Source organism: Mauremys mutica, chromosome 2 (assembly GCF_020497125.1).
Source record: "Mauremys mutica isolate MM-2020 ecotype Southern chromosome 2, ASM2049712v1, whole genome shotgun sequence".
NCBI classification, from domain to species: Eukaryota; Metazoa; Chordata; order Testudines; family Geoemydidae; genus Mauremys; species Mauremys mutica.
Window position 1 is genome coordinate 158,693,540 of NC_059073.1, and position 14,491 is coordinate 158,708,030.

A 14,491-nucleotide genomic window follows, 5' to 3' on the forward strand; every position below is an offset into this window, starting at 1 on the left:
ATGTGTACTATACAAGAAATGCTAATGAAAAAAAAAGAGTCTGTTATTTAGTGATATTAGAGAAACCAATATGGCCTCATACCTGGTGCTTGCATATACATCCAAAACTGAGCAAGCCCACATGAAATGGGCCTTTGGGGCAGATGTTGCCAGATGTCACAATCCCACTTCCAAGTGCTACTAAAAACAACTTGACAAAACTTATGTCCTAAACATGCATCCAAGACAAAGTTTAAATCTGGATGTGGATCAGAATCCAAACTACCATGAAGTTGGCAGTGTCTGGGTACAAGGTTTGGTCTATTAGAGACAGATAGAAACACTATGGGAGCATGTTTCTGTCCTCCAAGGGATTCATATTAAAACAAAGTAAATCCTTCTCCAAGGTCCTGCTTACACCAGTGTTGAAAATGCATGAGGCAGATCATCGTTCAAACATTTTTTTTTGCAAGCATGGATAATCTGGCAAGTGAGGGCAAAACCTATCTTTTGGTGCGTTACACAACACTGTGCTAAAGGTCCAATCTACACTGAAAATGCGAAATGAAAGGAACCCAAATTATAACGGCTTCCTGAATATACTGGTTAAGAAATCATGTTAGTAGTTTGCTAGCAAAAGTTTTTAAAAACATGATTCTCACCAACACTATTGCAACTCTAGTATACAAAGGGTCAGACAATTTTCTAACCAGCAGGAACAAAAAACCAAACAATTTTTAAAAGAATAAAGAGATTTGAAGAGGATAATTCTTTTTTTGATTTGGTCTCAGAAGTATTTCCCAGTATGTTCATCCATCATTTCCTGTATTGAGACGGTTTCCAGTTCAGAAAAAAAAGCAGGAAACTGGTGCATGCAGTGCATGGAAAAACCCCACTGCAAGCCAGAAAGTGTCTACTTAAATTATGATTGAGATTCCCAGGAGAAAACAACAAGAGTGAAGGAGAGAAAGAAAAACTGTTGAAAAAAAATCTGCTTTACTAAGAAAGGCGAAGAACCGCCAATAAAACTCACTAACAATGAGCTCATACCATGTATTTCAACACTTAAGCATTTTAAAGAGCACAATGGGGACAAAATGATATTAGAGGTGAGGTCCATGCTGCAGAAGTCAATAGTTTCCATTTTAAAATCCTCTATTTTCAGGCTTTGTGACTGCCCCATAAAAATTTAATTCATGTTGAAAATTGAAATAAAACATCTGAAAACCTGAGATTTTTTTTTAAAACCAAGAAAATATGAAAATATGATTCATTTGACAGATTGATGATCTCTATCCAAAACTTACCAGTTACTGGTTTCAGATACAGTTTTGCACTCTCAATTTAAACTTGGCTTTGTTTGTTAAACTGAACAGTTTCAGGCAGCAAGTCACTAATGTGGACCAAGGCTTTATAGCACTTGAGGAAACTCTGGTGTGCTCACAATGGATAAATGACTTTATGTCGACATGAAAAACCATCTTCCTGTGCAAATGGAAAATGTTTGTAACAAAAACTCCATGTTTGAGGATAACAGAATTGTTTTGTGAATTACCTACAGGATAAAAAGGTTTCAGTCAGAAAGTTAACTGCTCCCACAACAGCTCTTAACTAGTGGAAAGGGGGAAGACTAAGCATTTATAAGCATGAAGTATTACAAAAATGTGAAGCCACTCAGAAGAGGTGTGTGTGTGTTTTAGAACTCCTTTATGCACACAAAGATCAACTGCTAATCCCTACCTTTGCTATAAAGGTCCTTTTTTAAACAATCATGTAAGGTTCCTGTAATTGTGTACTCAATTGTACCCATATAATTACTGATGTTCCAGATATTTTCTCCATAGCAAATCCCTTTACGACACTCTAAAAGTTATCAGTCTATCTCAGCATGTGAGATTCTTCCCTATTTCCCTTTTTACCTTGTCATCCTGGGAGTCTGGTTGGAGTAGACTGTGTTGCTGAATTGCCATTGGAGGGGGGAGTGGTACAGCATCTGCGCCTTCTTCACCTTCTTCCTCTCCACAGCTCTGCATGCCAGAAGAGGAGGATTTGGAGAGAGTGCCACTGCTCAGCCCCTCGTTCCTCCCTCTCTGCAATGGAGATCAAGACATTCATAAGATGCATAAAGCAGAGTAAGTGGAAGCTGTCTCTCAGATGCTGGACTACCTCTGAAGGCTCAGCTCCAGCAAGCCTAGGGACAGCTAAACAGATCAACATCTCAAGAGATAGAGACAGTTGCCAAAAATATAACTACCTTAAAAGAGATGCAGTTTATGACGGGTTCAACAAGTAAGGCAACTGGGCTGATGCACTGAGTACAAGTGACTTGCAAGAACTTCAGTGTGAGTTTTACCACAGAAAAGGTTACAAACCGAGGCTTGAGAGTTGACTGCTGGGTTCCATCAGTGACTTTGATTCTGCTCAATTTACCTCTGTAAAATGGGTGCAACATACCTAACTACAGACTTGGCATCTGTAGAGTACTCATGTCCTCAAACTGAAAGGTGCGACATGAGTACAAAATAGTATTAAAATATGGGATATTTTAACAAAATCCTACATTTCATCACTGGTTCTCCTTTAAATGGTGAATACACACCACATACTTTGTTTTTAATATTTTCTGGGTAGAAAACAATTCTGTAAGCTACACGAGGAACAAGACCTCAATCCTTGGTCTGTGACAAAAATAGCTTACAGGATATTGCAATTCCCTTCACAGTAAGAAGGAATGACTTGTACTAACTTCTCTGCACCTCAGGGCATTGATACAACACTAGCGCTCTTCCCCAAACTCAGGAATGTAGGGGTGTGGCTACTTCTGAGAAAATTGCCATTATTACCTTGGGAGAAGGGTCTCTTTCTACATTACGGCACCTGTGGATGGAGAACAACACTTTTCCCAAACCCACAGCTCCTACACCATCATGGTGCCATGCCTCTAGTCCATTCCCTTTCAACTTTTACTTGCATCACCAATGCTCCAAGTTGAAAATGAAATATGCCAGTAGCAAAGGAAAAATAAGACAAAAAGCCACTAAAATAATAACATTGGGCCACTTAGTTAGAAATCGGACTTCATTATCTATATTCTATAGGAAAACCATCAGAACAGCTGGTCAGATTCAGGTCAAAGAAAAGGTGAACACACACAAATGTGAGTAGAACCACTGGATGCTCTGTTATGGACCAAGATTCAATGTGAACTGTGCACACATAAGTGAAAGCATAATCAGGCCCAGTTTGTATCTTTATCAACTGGATATGGGTCCTAATCTCATACCAGAACTATGAATGGAGGAGAAGAAAAAGGCTTTCAACAGAAAGACATCTGTGACATGAACTCCATGATACAACCTCCCCATTCCCTTTGCTTTAATGAAAGCTTATGAGGGTATTACGTAACTGATTGTAACCACCTTTTGGTTCGAGAAGTCAGCTATTTCCCAGTACACTGCACTAATGAAATGCACATTATTTTTAAAGGCAGGAATGCAAGATTTGCTGGCTTTAAAGCGGTTAATAACCCTTCCCTATACATCCTCCTGGACCTTTGGGAAGGGAGAAAAGGGAAGCATGAAAAAAGCCTATCATCAGAACATTACTCAGATGTTACTCAGTATGTGTCAGAAAGTCAGTTTTTCTGACTGGGGGTGCAGTGGGGTGGGAGATGAGGTTAAAAACTAAATTTCCCCCCATCCTCTCTTCTGTTTGTCAACAAGAGTGCTCTCCCCACACAACTCTGCTAATGCTCTTAACATTGAACTGCATAAACCCTTGTATTCCAGTACAGGGCTTCTTCTTGAGCAGAGAATGACAGTTAAGGCACACATGGGACCGATAGCTGCATAAAACTACAACACACCCACAAAAGACCTGGATGAGATGACTTTGTTTTACTTGTCCAAATCAAATTCGCACAAAAAGCAACAGAAGCAAAATAAGCTGTTGTGCCACCTTGCGGTGCCCCCCAGCATCCAAAAACTGAGCACTTGAATCATGTCCAACATTTACAAACCATAAGAAAGTTGCCTGAACACTAACCTCTTCAATGGTTTCATCCTGTGGCGTAGCAGCACTGTCATCTGAGTCCTTCTGAGAGCCAGCATCAGCACTTTTGCGGACCTCTCTACTCTTCTTATGCTTATGGGCCAATTTCTTGACATGCCCATCTGCCTTCCCACTGCTAAGGCGCCTCACTGGACTGGTAAGCCATTTCCTCAGGGTGTTGCCAGGGCGTTTGGGGCCTGGGGAGCTCTGTGCACCAATCATATGGGGCTGAAGTGATGTTACGGAGGCAGGAGGACTGGCATCGTTACTGGAGACTGAAAGAGAGTCTGAGAAAAAAATGTGAACAATATTTTAGAAGGAAAATATTGATAACTGAGCAATTTAAAATCAAGGGAAAGAACGTAAGTAGATTTTAAATACTGATGGTAAAATATGAAATGTAAATAAAAAAGAGTCTTCATTTATATTTACATTACAGTAGGAGGCAACTCTAATTGTACCTTTCATGTGTCAGATTTCCTAAGAGAGAAAGAGACTAGAAACGCAGCACAAACAAAATATTTACATTGATAATGTGGCATTAGCCACAGTGGCAAGTCTAGTTTAATGCCCTTCACAATGGCTAATGTCACCTGATGACTATGAAGGAAGCTTAAAAACCCCACTACAAACCAGGGACAGAGTTTTCTCAAATGAGCTGTGATTTTGGATGATCAACTTGAGACATCTTAAAAGGGCCCATTTTTCAGGAAGTGATGAGCACAGGCTCTCTGAATGCAAGATTCCTTCAAAATGTCTTAACTTGAGCACCAAAACCATTATATCAATTAAGAATGTCTTGGCCCTCGACACTGGTGCAATGATCAGAGAGCACTGCATTATAAATGACCACTCATACACTAGCAAACATTTACAAGATACTGTCCTACATAACAGTCATGCCCTTTGCCTTTTGCTGATTACCATTTACACATATACGCCGACCAAAAGTTCTAATTTTACGTATTTTGTAATGTGCACAAATTCAGTAAAGTATTTTTAAAACGCTAAAAGGAAGCTGTCTTAAAATGTGTTACTTTTTTTACTCAGCTTCAATACTCATATATACATATGCACTAGCTTCCAATGTGCACAGTCACCACAAATGTTCTGTTTAGTTTTGTGACAAACTGATTTATTTATTTATTTAGGAGGGTGAAGGGAGGTTTGGAAGGGAAGGGGAAGAAGACTTCAGATACACTCCTGTTAAATATCTTTTGCTTTAATCTGACACTTTTAAAAAGGAAACAGCATGAGCAGTAATATTTAAAAGAAAATATGCCCATGCTCAAACCTCAGGATGAGCAATATTTGTTTCTTTGCTTGAGAATGCCTGAGGTTCTGCAATCAAAAAGGATGATTCTTCCCCCACCCCCATCTAGTAATTATATATACATAAGATCAACAGCAGTTTCCAGTGAGGTTCATGTCACTTGGACTGGACAGTACCCCTATGGTAAACACCCACTGCATTATGCAATGCTAGTACTGCTAGTCTGTACTTTTCCCCTAACCAAAGTAAGTTTTCATACAATTTTTGTTTTTAAATGTGAAGGCTTCTCTTACAAATATCATTATTAGCGTATTAACAAGACCCCATTAAACTGTTGTTGGTTTTTTTTCTCTTTTTTTGCCTTTTTTTTTTTTGAGTTATCGCTGCAGATTTATGTTTAAAAGCCAGGTTTGTGAAAAGATCTTTTTAAACGGCCTTTAGCTGGATGGCTTTAGTGCTGGGAGTTAAACACTCTCTCTGCATTCCTTCTCCAAGGTTGGTATAGATACTCAGATCCTTCCTACCCAGCTTAGGTGCAAGGGGATTCTTTCACCAAAAATGGTGGGGAACAAATAAAGCAATTTAGAACATTGTTCTCTCTCACTATGGTAGGGACAGCCTGGGTAAGCTCATCTTTCTTGCAGAGGAGCAGCTCTGCAAAACGGAACACATCAGGCTGCTTAGCTATTGCAGAATACTAAGTGCAAACTATTCATTAAGAGCCATATCTGATGTGGAGGAAGAGTTAAAGCATCCAGGAAGAATGCCAAAATACCGCTTTGGGTTATTCTGAAGTGTGGCTTGAGCCGCCCCAGAGATGCCAATCTCACAGACTAAAGACACTGGGGAAGCATGTGCTGCCTTTCTATTAATCTCTCCTTGTCATAAGGCTTATTTTCCAGCCTCCAGCCCATCTCAATATTTTCCTGGATATATGCTAATACATCCTTGGGCAAACAATCTTCTCTGTAGCAACAGACATGTAACCATTGGGATATTTTAACTCTGGGTATGCAATTCACTAGAACAATGTATGCTATCTGTTTGTGCACACATATCCGCAGATCACAAAGTACTCATTTGTAACTCTTACTGATGTTCACTTACATTTCCACTTATTAGAGGTTCAATGTAATTGTCTGTATTGGTTCATACTGATCTCACTCTCAATGAGGAAGCCTCAGTGCTGACTCCACAGAGTACGTGTGCCATTTCAAGGGCTGAACACGAGGTTGCTTCCCAATAACAATTCATTGTCTCACTCTAAAAGGATCCCAGCTGCTGCTGACCAGGGACCAGATTCCGCAGTTCTTACTCAAACAAGCAGACTCCCACTGAAGTTAAAAGGAAATGTATCTGTCTAATGATTATAGAATTAGGGCGCAACTATACAAAAACACTTCCTCAGCTGCTCAACTTTATGCATGTGAGCAGTGTTACCTACCAGCTCTGTGTTCTTGGGGAACCAGGGTACAATACCCAGCCTGTCTGACTCATGAAAGACCTCCCTCCCCGACCCCCTGCTTGAACCAAAACCCATCAGAAGAAAGACTTACAAAAGCAATGAAAAGGCAGTTGGAGACACACCTGAACCCCTCCAGACAAGGGTGACAGGATTAAGGAAACTCCCCTAGCCCTATTTGCATCGAAGATGGGACAGGGAGGCATCCCCATTAGCATACAGAATGGAGAACAGAGACTCCAAGGCAAGAACCACACGGAACTCTAGAATCCAGACAAGCAGGGAAGCACTGCATCAGATCTCTGCGCCAGATGTTAATGAACCGCCCTGTACACACCCAGCTCAGTAGTTATCAGATCAATTCTAGTGATAAATCCTTTATTGGTACCCAAAATAGTGAAGCTCCCTAATTGCACTGTGAGCTCCCTCCCAGGAACACGGCCCATAGACAAGAATGATCAGTTCCCATTGTCTAGCCTGAACAAAACAACTTTAGTATACTCCAGGGGTGAGCAAACTTTTTGGCCCTAGGGCCACATCTGGGTGGGGAAAATCGCATGCAGGGCTGGGGCAAGGGGCTGGGGTGTGGGAGGGAGTGTGGGGTGTGGGAGGGGGCTCAGGGCAGGGGCTTGGGGAATGGGCGTGGGCTGCCTCTGGGGTCTCAGGGCGGGAGATTGGGGTGCAGGAGGAGTTCAGGGTGCAGGCTCCAGCCTGGCGCTGCTTACCTGGAGCAACTCCAGGATGGCAGCGGCGCACAGCAGGGCTAAGACAGGCTCCCTGCCTGCCCCGGCCCCATGCCCAGCACCACATCCCTGCGGACCTGGGAGGGGGCAGAGGGCTTTGCGTGCTGCCCTCGCCTGCTGGTACCTCCCCCAAAGCTCCTATTGGTAGCAGTTCCCCGTCCCCAGCCAATGGGAGCTGCGGGGGGCATGCCTGCAGGGGAAGGCAGTGTGTGAAGCCCTCTGCCCCGCCCCACTATGGGCCGCAGGGACGTGGTGCCAACCGCTTCCAGGATCAGCGCGGGGTATGTGGCACCACAGGAGTGGCAATCCTGCGGGCCGGATCCAAAGCCCTGATGGGCCAGATCCGGCCCGTGGGCCATAGTTTGCTGACCCATGGTATACTCTCTGGAGCCATCAGTTTACCCATAAACAAATCTAGTGTTCTCCCTTGAACCATTGTTGTTTCCTTACAAAACCCCCTACCCATGCTCAAGTAAGTGTTCTGATGCCTGGATCCAAAATCTGCATCAGTTCCATTGGGACATCATCTTCTCCTGACTGATCGTGCTGGGGGCTCTGCCTGTCTCCAGACCCTCAGCTACCATCACGACCTGGGAACCCCGATCGATTCAAGCTTCACGGAGTGGTGAGAACCCAGCGCTCTCTCTCTCTCTAGGTATAGCCTTCTGACCCTGACTTGGGTGATCAGTTCTCGAAACCTGACTTTTATCATCAAATTTAAGTTAGATTTAATATTATAACTGTTTTGTTTGTTTGGCTCCCCTATATGCTTATTACCTGGCAATAAATAACTTTCATGGTTAAGCTGGTTGCTTCTCTCTCTCTCCCCACCCCGTAGGTGTTTTTTGGCTTCCTCATTCACTTTGAAGCAATGCTCCTCGTGCCTAAGCTAAAGATCCCTGCAGCGCTCAGAAATCCTGTGGGGTCTGCTCATCAAGTGGGACATTACCAGAACAATTGTAACATGAAAGTGGAGATAGGGACATGCTGAACCTGGGACATATGAGGGTGGCAGATTGAAAGTGCTGCTCGACCCAGCCTGCACAGGCATACTCTATTCCGGTGTGGTGCCCAGAGCATATGAGGGTGACAACTTGGAGGTGCTGTTCGACCTAGCTGCTGAGTCCAAGGGCATATGAGGGTGACAGCTTGGAAATGCTGTTCGACCTAGCCTACTGAATCCAGGGACATATAAGGGGTTATCTTGGGAGTGCTGATTAACCCGGTCCTCTCAAACACGCTCTGCTAATGTGTATGTTCATCTGATTCTGGGGCTGGAAGAACCCAGCCCTGGGGAACCTAGGTCCTGCAGGATAGCTCCATTGGGAGGGAACTTGAAGCAGGGAGAAGCAGAGCTCCATATGAGAACACAAGTGGCACAAGCAGTACATTGATAGAATTACAGAACACCCTGCCCCCCCCCAAGAGTAACCTTAATAAATGAGCATACCCCAAAATACCGGGAAAATTTGGTAACAACAGTCCCATTGCAGTATCAGGACCTTAGGCTCCAGACCCCAGGTACAAATACAGAACCATAATTCTAATCCCCTTCATGTTAAGTAAGATAACAGGCTCTGCAATGCATGGTTAACAGAAACTCTGATGAAACTGGTTACTTATATTGATAACTGTCACTGATTAGCAAAAATAACATAAAATTCATCATTTTACATCCATTTGTTAAAGATTAGGAGTAAAATAATCAAAAAGCTTCCTAAGGGCCATTGACTTTCACTTTTGAAAAATGGCACTCACATGCTTTCAAAACTTCTACCCTGGTTTAGCTACATCATACCCAGGTAATTAAAGCAACATTTTCTCTACCATTTACAGTTCTTCATGGGAACCTTAAACTAAAAGTGGTTTTATTTTTTCTTTATTGTGACTGCTGACCAATTTGTTTTACTAAGGTTGCTCAAGAATCCTTTATCAATACAGGCTCTAAGAAGAGATACACAAATTCAAAATGAAAGCAAGAACAACACTGACTTTGTAACTAGAGACAGACTGATTACGTTTTGGGTCTTTTAGCCCTTACTGTGTCCCAAGAACAGAAAACTTTCCAGTAAGTGCCTGTCCAGTGTCCCATAGCCTCCCCTTTAGAGAAACATTTGGCCTTCTTGTTTATGTTCTAAGAATTTGACACTAATTTCTAGCAAGGCACAGGTACAATACAAGTTAATGAAACTTAATTTATACAGACACCACTTGAGCTTAGTAAACCTTCTGTTTTTTTTCTTTCCTGAATTACTAATAGCTGCACTTTTTTGTTAGACTATTCATAAACATAAGAGAAAGTCAATTAAATTCCACCTCTCCCCTAACTTGAAGTAAAACCACATATGTTTCTCTGTTGATGAGGTCAGAGAGTTCACAGAAAGTCCATGAATTAACTTTTTTTTTTTTTAAACAGAGCTAAAGTAAAAGGGCAAGCAGCATGGATTCTCACCCTCTAAAATATAGGATGACCTCCAGTGCACACACACATTCCTGAAGTTAAGGGGAAACTGGAATACTCCTATTCCCAGCTTTACCAACCCTAGAAACTTGGACATCTGTGATTAATAAATGATTTTTTTTTAAATAATGAACCATGTCCAGCTAGTTGATGACTTGAAGTTTTCTACTCCAGATTAACTATTTCCATATTGCATTGTAATGGTCTTAGTATTTTAAGGTCAGAGTACTACAGGGAACATACTTTCCTACTTCTTTAGAAAGCAAACTGAGTCCAATTGTTTCATCGTCTGCACCATCTAAACATTCTTTAATCAAAATAACACCACCACACTGCTACTAATGAACCTAGGGAGCAGTCTGACTAGAAAGAAAGCTGTCTAGATCAGGGGTGGGCAAACTATGGCCCGGGGGCCACATCCGGCCCTTCAGACGTTTTAATTCAGCCCTCGAACTCCCGCTGGAGAGCGGGGTCTGGGGCTTGCCCCGCTCCACATGTGCCGTGGCTCTGCACGGCTTCTGGAAGCAGAGGCATGTCCCCGCTCCGGCTCCAAGTGGCTCCGCATGTTACTCCCGCCCCAAGTGCCACCCTCGCAGCTTCCATTGGCCGGGAACTGTGGCGAATGGGAGCTGCAGGGGCAGCTTGTGTGGACAGGGTAGCATGCAGAGCTGCCTGGCCATGCCTCCACGTAGGAGACAGAGGGGAGACATGCCGCTGCTTCTGGGAGCTGCTTGAGGTAAGCGCTGCCTGGAGCCTGCACCCCTGATCCCCCTCCCGCATCCCAACCCCCATCCCTGATCCCCCTCCCACCCTCTGAACCTCCCCAGTCCCAGCCCAGAGCCCCCTCCTGCACCCTCAACCCCTCATCCCCAGCCCCACCCCAGAGCCCACACCCCCAGCTGAAGCCCCCACCCTCTCCACACACCCCAACCCACTGCCCAAGCCCGGAGCCCCCTCCTGCACCCTGAACTCCTCATTTCTGGCCCCACCCCAGAGCTCGCATCCCCAGCTGGAGCCCTCTCCCCCTCCCGCACCCCAACCCCCAATTTCTTGAGCATTCATGGCCCATCATACTTAGATGTGGCCCTCGGGCCAAAAAGTTTACCCCTGGTCTAGAACGTCAAACTTTCTTGTTAGTTCTGATTAATGTATTAAATGTAGTTTTGGCAATTTCAAAAACACTATTAAACAACTCGCCAACATGCACAAACCAGTGCCAGGTCAATGAGATACTGGACAAGGAAGAGTTTGATCTTCTTTTCAAAAATAAAAATTCATGACAAAGGTCCACAACAACCAAAACTAAACTCAGCGGCACTGTACCAGTTCACTGGGCAAGAGATACCGGGGAGGCATGAGAAAGGAGTACAGAAATGTATTTTATTCACAGACGTGCATGCACAGTGCAGCTCTAACCTCTGACCTACATTTGGTAAGAAAGGCGTCATGTGTACAACCATTCAAAACTTTCCTAAATGGCATAAATTTGTTTCTTTCCTGCTGAGTTTTCCCAGAATACTTTTGTAATCCAATATTCTAATATACATCAAAGAATATTAAAGATGTTTCATATTTAACAAGCATCTATAAAAAAGCAACTGACACTTGAAGGACCACACAATTGCCATTTTTATGATGCTTGCAAATGTGGAATTTCCCCTTCACTCTTTGAGGGACAATTTCCCTCACCATGAAAATACTGCAGTAGTTTCCATAGAACCATTTTTTAAGCCAGCCTACAACATATTGGAAACTATTATTCAATATACAAAAGAAATATATGCTAATCATCTGCAGTGGTACAAATACACTGAGTATTCATCTCTAGTAAACCAGCTGTTCCTTTCAAATTGTGTACTGTACTGAAATATGCTCCATGACATTTCTATATATTATAGCTGCCTTATGTTGTAAACCAAAATATTTTCTAATAGGAAACCTACAGTTCAATGCATCACTTTTAGAGCTGTCATATATATACTTTTACCTTTTTTCTTAAGAGGTAGTAGCTATTACACATACTGTAGGCATTGTAACCAGTCATGGCAAACTATCCTGTAGAACTGGAAAACATTTTCACTTCTGATCTTTGGATAAAATGTACTTCCATTTTCTAAAACAATGTATAAGCAAATGAAAGGTGGTAGATTGAGAACCTCAGAAAAAAATCTTGCTACCATAGAAAAGATATTGCACTGGCTATGGCAGTTAAAGCCCATCCTCCACCACCAACCCAACTCTTCTCTGAAAATAATACCTCCAGAGATAACCTTGAGAGCCTAGTTCAGCCCTCAAAAGCCATTCTACCCCTAATTTCTCTGCTAAAACTGACAACGAGATGTCAGTTAATACTAAATGTGGCTTTTGTAATATGGACACCTGTCCACTAGGAAATGAACTGAGACAATGTCTTTGAATAGTTACAGTCACCAAATGTAATCACCTGGATCACATCAGTATTGATTATAGTTGGAATTCTGACCTTGAAGCTACTGTACAGCTCTTGTTAACAGAGAGGAAATATCTGGCAGGTCTTCAAACAACATGATTAGGATTTTTAACATCAACTATTTAACAAAGGCAGAGAAGAAAAAGAATGCTGCATATGTTCTTTTCTTTCACCTCTTCAGAGGTCCTATATAAAATCCTTTCAGATGATGCCCAATTATTCACTAGTGAACATACAATCTCAACCACTAAAATATGCACAAAATGTCACAAATGTCTAAATTAGTCCAAACTTTGGAGTCTACTTTTACTAGGCACTTTAGAAAATAAAACTGGTATCTTTCTCCATGCTCCTCATGAGCCCCCAGTAATAATTTGGAAGGTGGGACAGAGTTTGCAAAAACATTTCATAATAGCAAATGGTGCACCAAAATGCTCTATGTCTGAATAAAATAAATGAGTGGCACAGGTCTAAAGGGTCTAATGCACTACACTGTGTCCTTTCATGATCTCTCAGGTTATTTGTTCTTCAGGTCCCCCCGATCCCGCCTTCTCTTTTCAATAGAGCAGTGGGTATTAAGATCTTGCATTTAATTATTTTAAAATTATACCCTTATCTAATCTTGCACACACAGAGGCAGCTTTCAACATGTCAGTGTCACCAATCAAGATTTAAACCCCAACACATTTTAGATGCAAAGATGCCCTCCTTTCTTTCACGCCTGCTGGACAGTTTTACATGCTAAGAGATTTTTTTTTTTTTTTTTTTTAAAGCATGATGTTGTCCCAGGCCACTTTCCCAGATGAACAGAAAGGGTTCTGTTTCTGCTCCCTGGAATTTAGACCACACAGCTATAGAAATCCAAATCCAAAATCCTGCATGCAACTGAGTGCTAGGCAGTTTTATAGGAAGCGAGAGCGAGTTGGTAGGGCATTTTATTCAACTTTTGGCACTTAGTGGTCAAATTCTCTCCTATTTAAAGGCTTTTTTTTGGTAAACAGGAAACAAATACATTTTATAAAACATTAAGGGGAAAATCAAACCAAACCACCACATGCTTTTAATAATAAAAGTAGGGATTCTCATCTTTTTCCTTTTGTGTAGCTCATATTTTAATTAGTAACTTGGTCTTGCATTTGGAATCTTCTAGACTACCTATCACCTACCATTCCAAAACACCTGGATCACTGCCCCTCACATAATGTTCCTCTGCTGACTATCAATTTTCCATTCAAGGCTTTGCTGACTTAATTAAATTTAGTGGCTTGAATCAAGGTGCAGCAAACAACATGTGACCTGTCAACTCTCTATGGACCAAGAGAAAGTGCTCCAACCATCAGAGTTCGGGCATCTCTGCCTAAAAGGAATGTTTAACTGTGTTTATACTATGAAAACAGACTAAAAAACAGTGGGTGTTCGCAAGCGCAAATAAAATTCACCAATCCCGCAAACAAAATTTTACATCCTACAGTTAAAGCTGAGTTCTTTCCTTTTAATGCATCATGTCTAGTAATTAAAGTTCCACTGGCCTACTTAGATCTTGAGTTAGATACATTCCATTCTATTCCACTCTGCATTCAGACACCTTATGTGTGTTCTATAGTCACTAAGATATTTTATTTGTGCAAATCATCTGTACATAATGGGCTTCCACAGGTATAATTGGTGGAATTCAGTATACAGTTTTGTTAGCAATGCACAAACAATAACAGAAACCAGTTCATGAGGAAACAAAGAATCACTAGAGTAAAGAGTTATTTGCCTATATACACAGAGAGAGCAGATGGGAGTTAAAAAAGGTGCCATTTTTACATAACATTCATAGCAGAATTACTTTTTAAATGACAAGGCTTTTTTTTGTTTTTGTTTTTGTTTAAAACAAAGAGCAAACTCCCCTCCCTCCCCCAAATACTATCTTGTTTTGGGACACACTATAGCCTCAAAGTTTACACAAACAAGAGGTTTCACATCGAAACTTCTACGTACTTTTTGATGCAAGAAAGCTATCCAAATGCAATTTCTAATTCTGAAATTTCAAGAATATCAAGATCTGTACTTTAAAAATAAGACAAAA

General features: G+C 41.9%; 1 protein-coding gene across 2 annotated transcripts in view; it reads right to left on the bottom strand.

Annotated features, from left to right (window-relative positions):
* Nucleotides 1-14,491, bottom strand: part of TRIO (trio Rho guanine nucleotide exchange factor) — a 452,008-nt gene that overhangs the window by 58,304 nt on the left and 379,213 nt on the right. For both annotated transcript variants that reach the window (XM_045004406.1, XM_045004407.1), the window contains exons 35-36: nucleotides 4,024-4,316; nucleotides 1,899-2,069 (exon numbers count right to left, since the gene is read on the bottom strand). In XM_045004406.1, coding sequence (XP_044860341.1) covers nucleotides 1,899-2,069; nucleotides 4,024-4,316 — 464 coding nt within the window. The remainder of the gene's footprint in view (nucleotides 1-1,898; nucleotides 2,070-4,023; nucleotides 4,317-14,491) is intronic.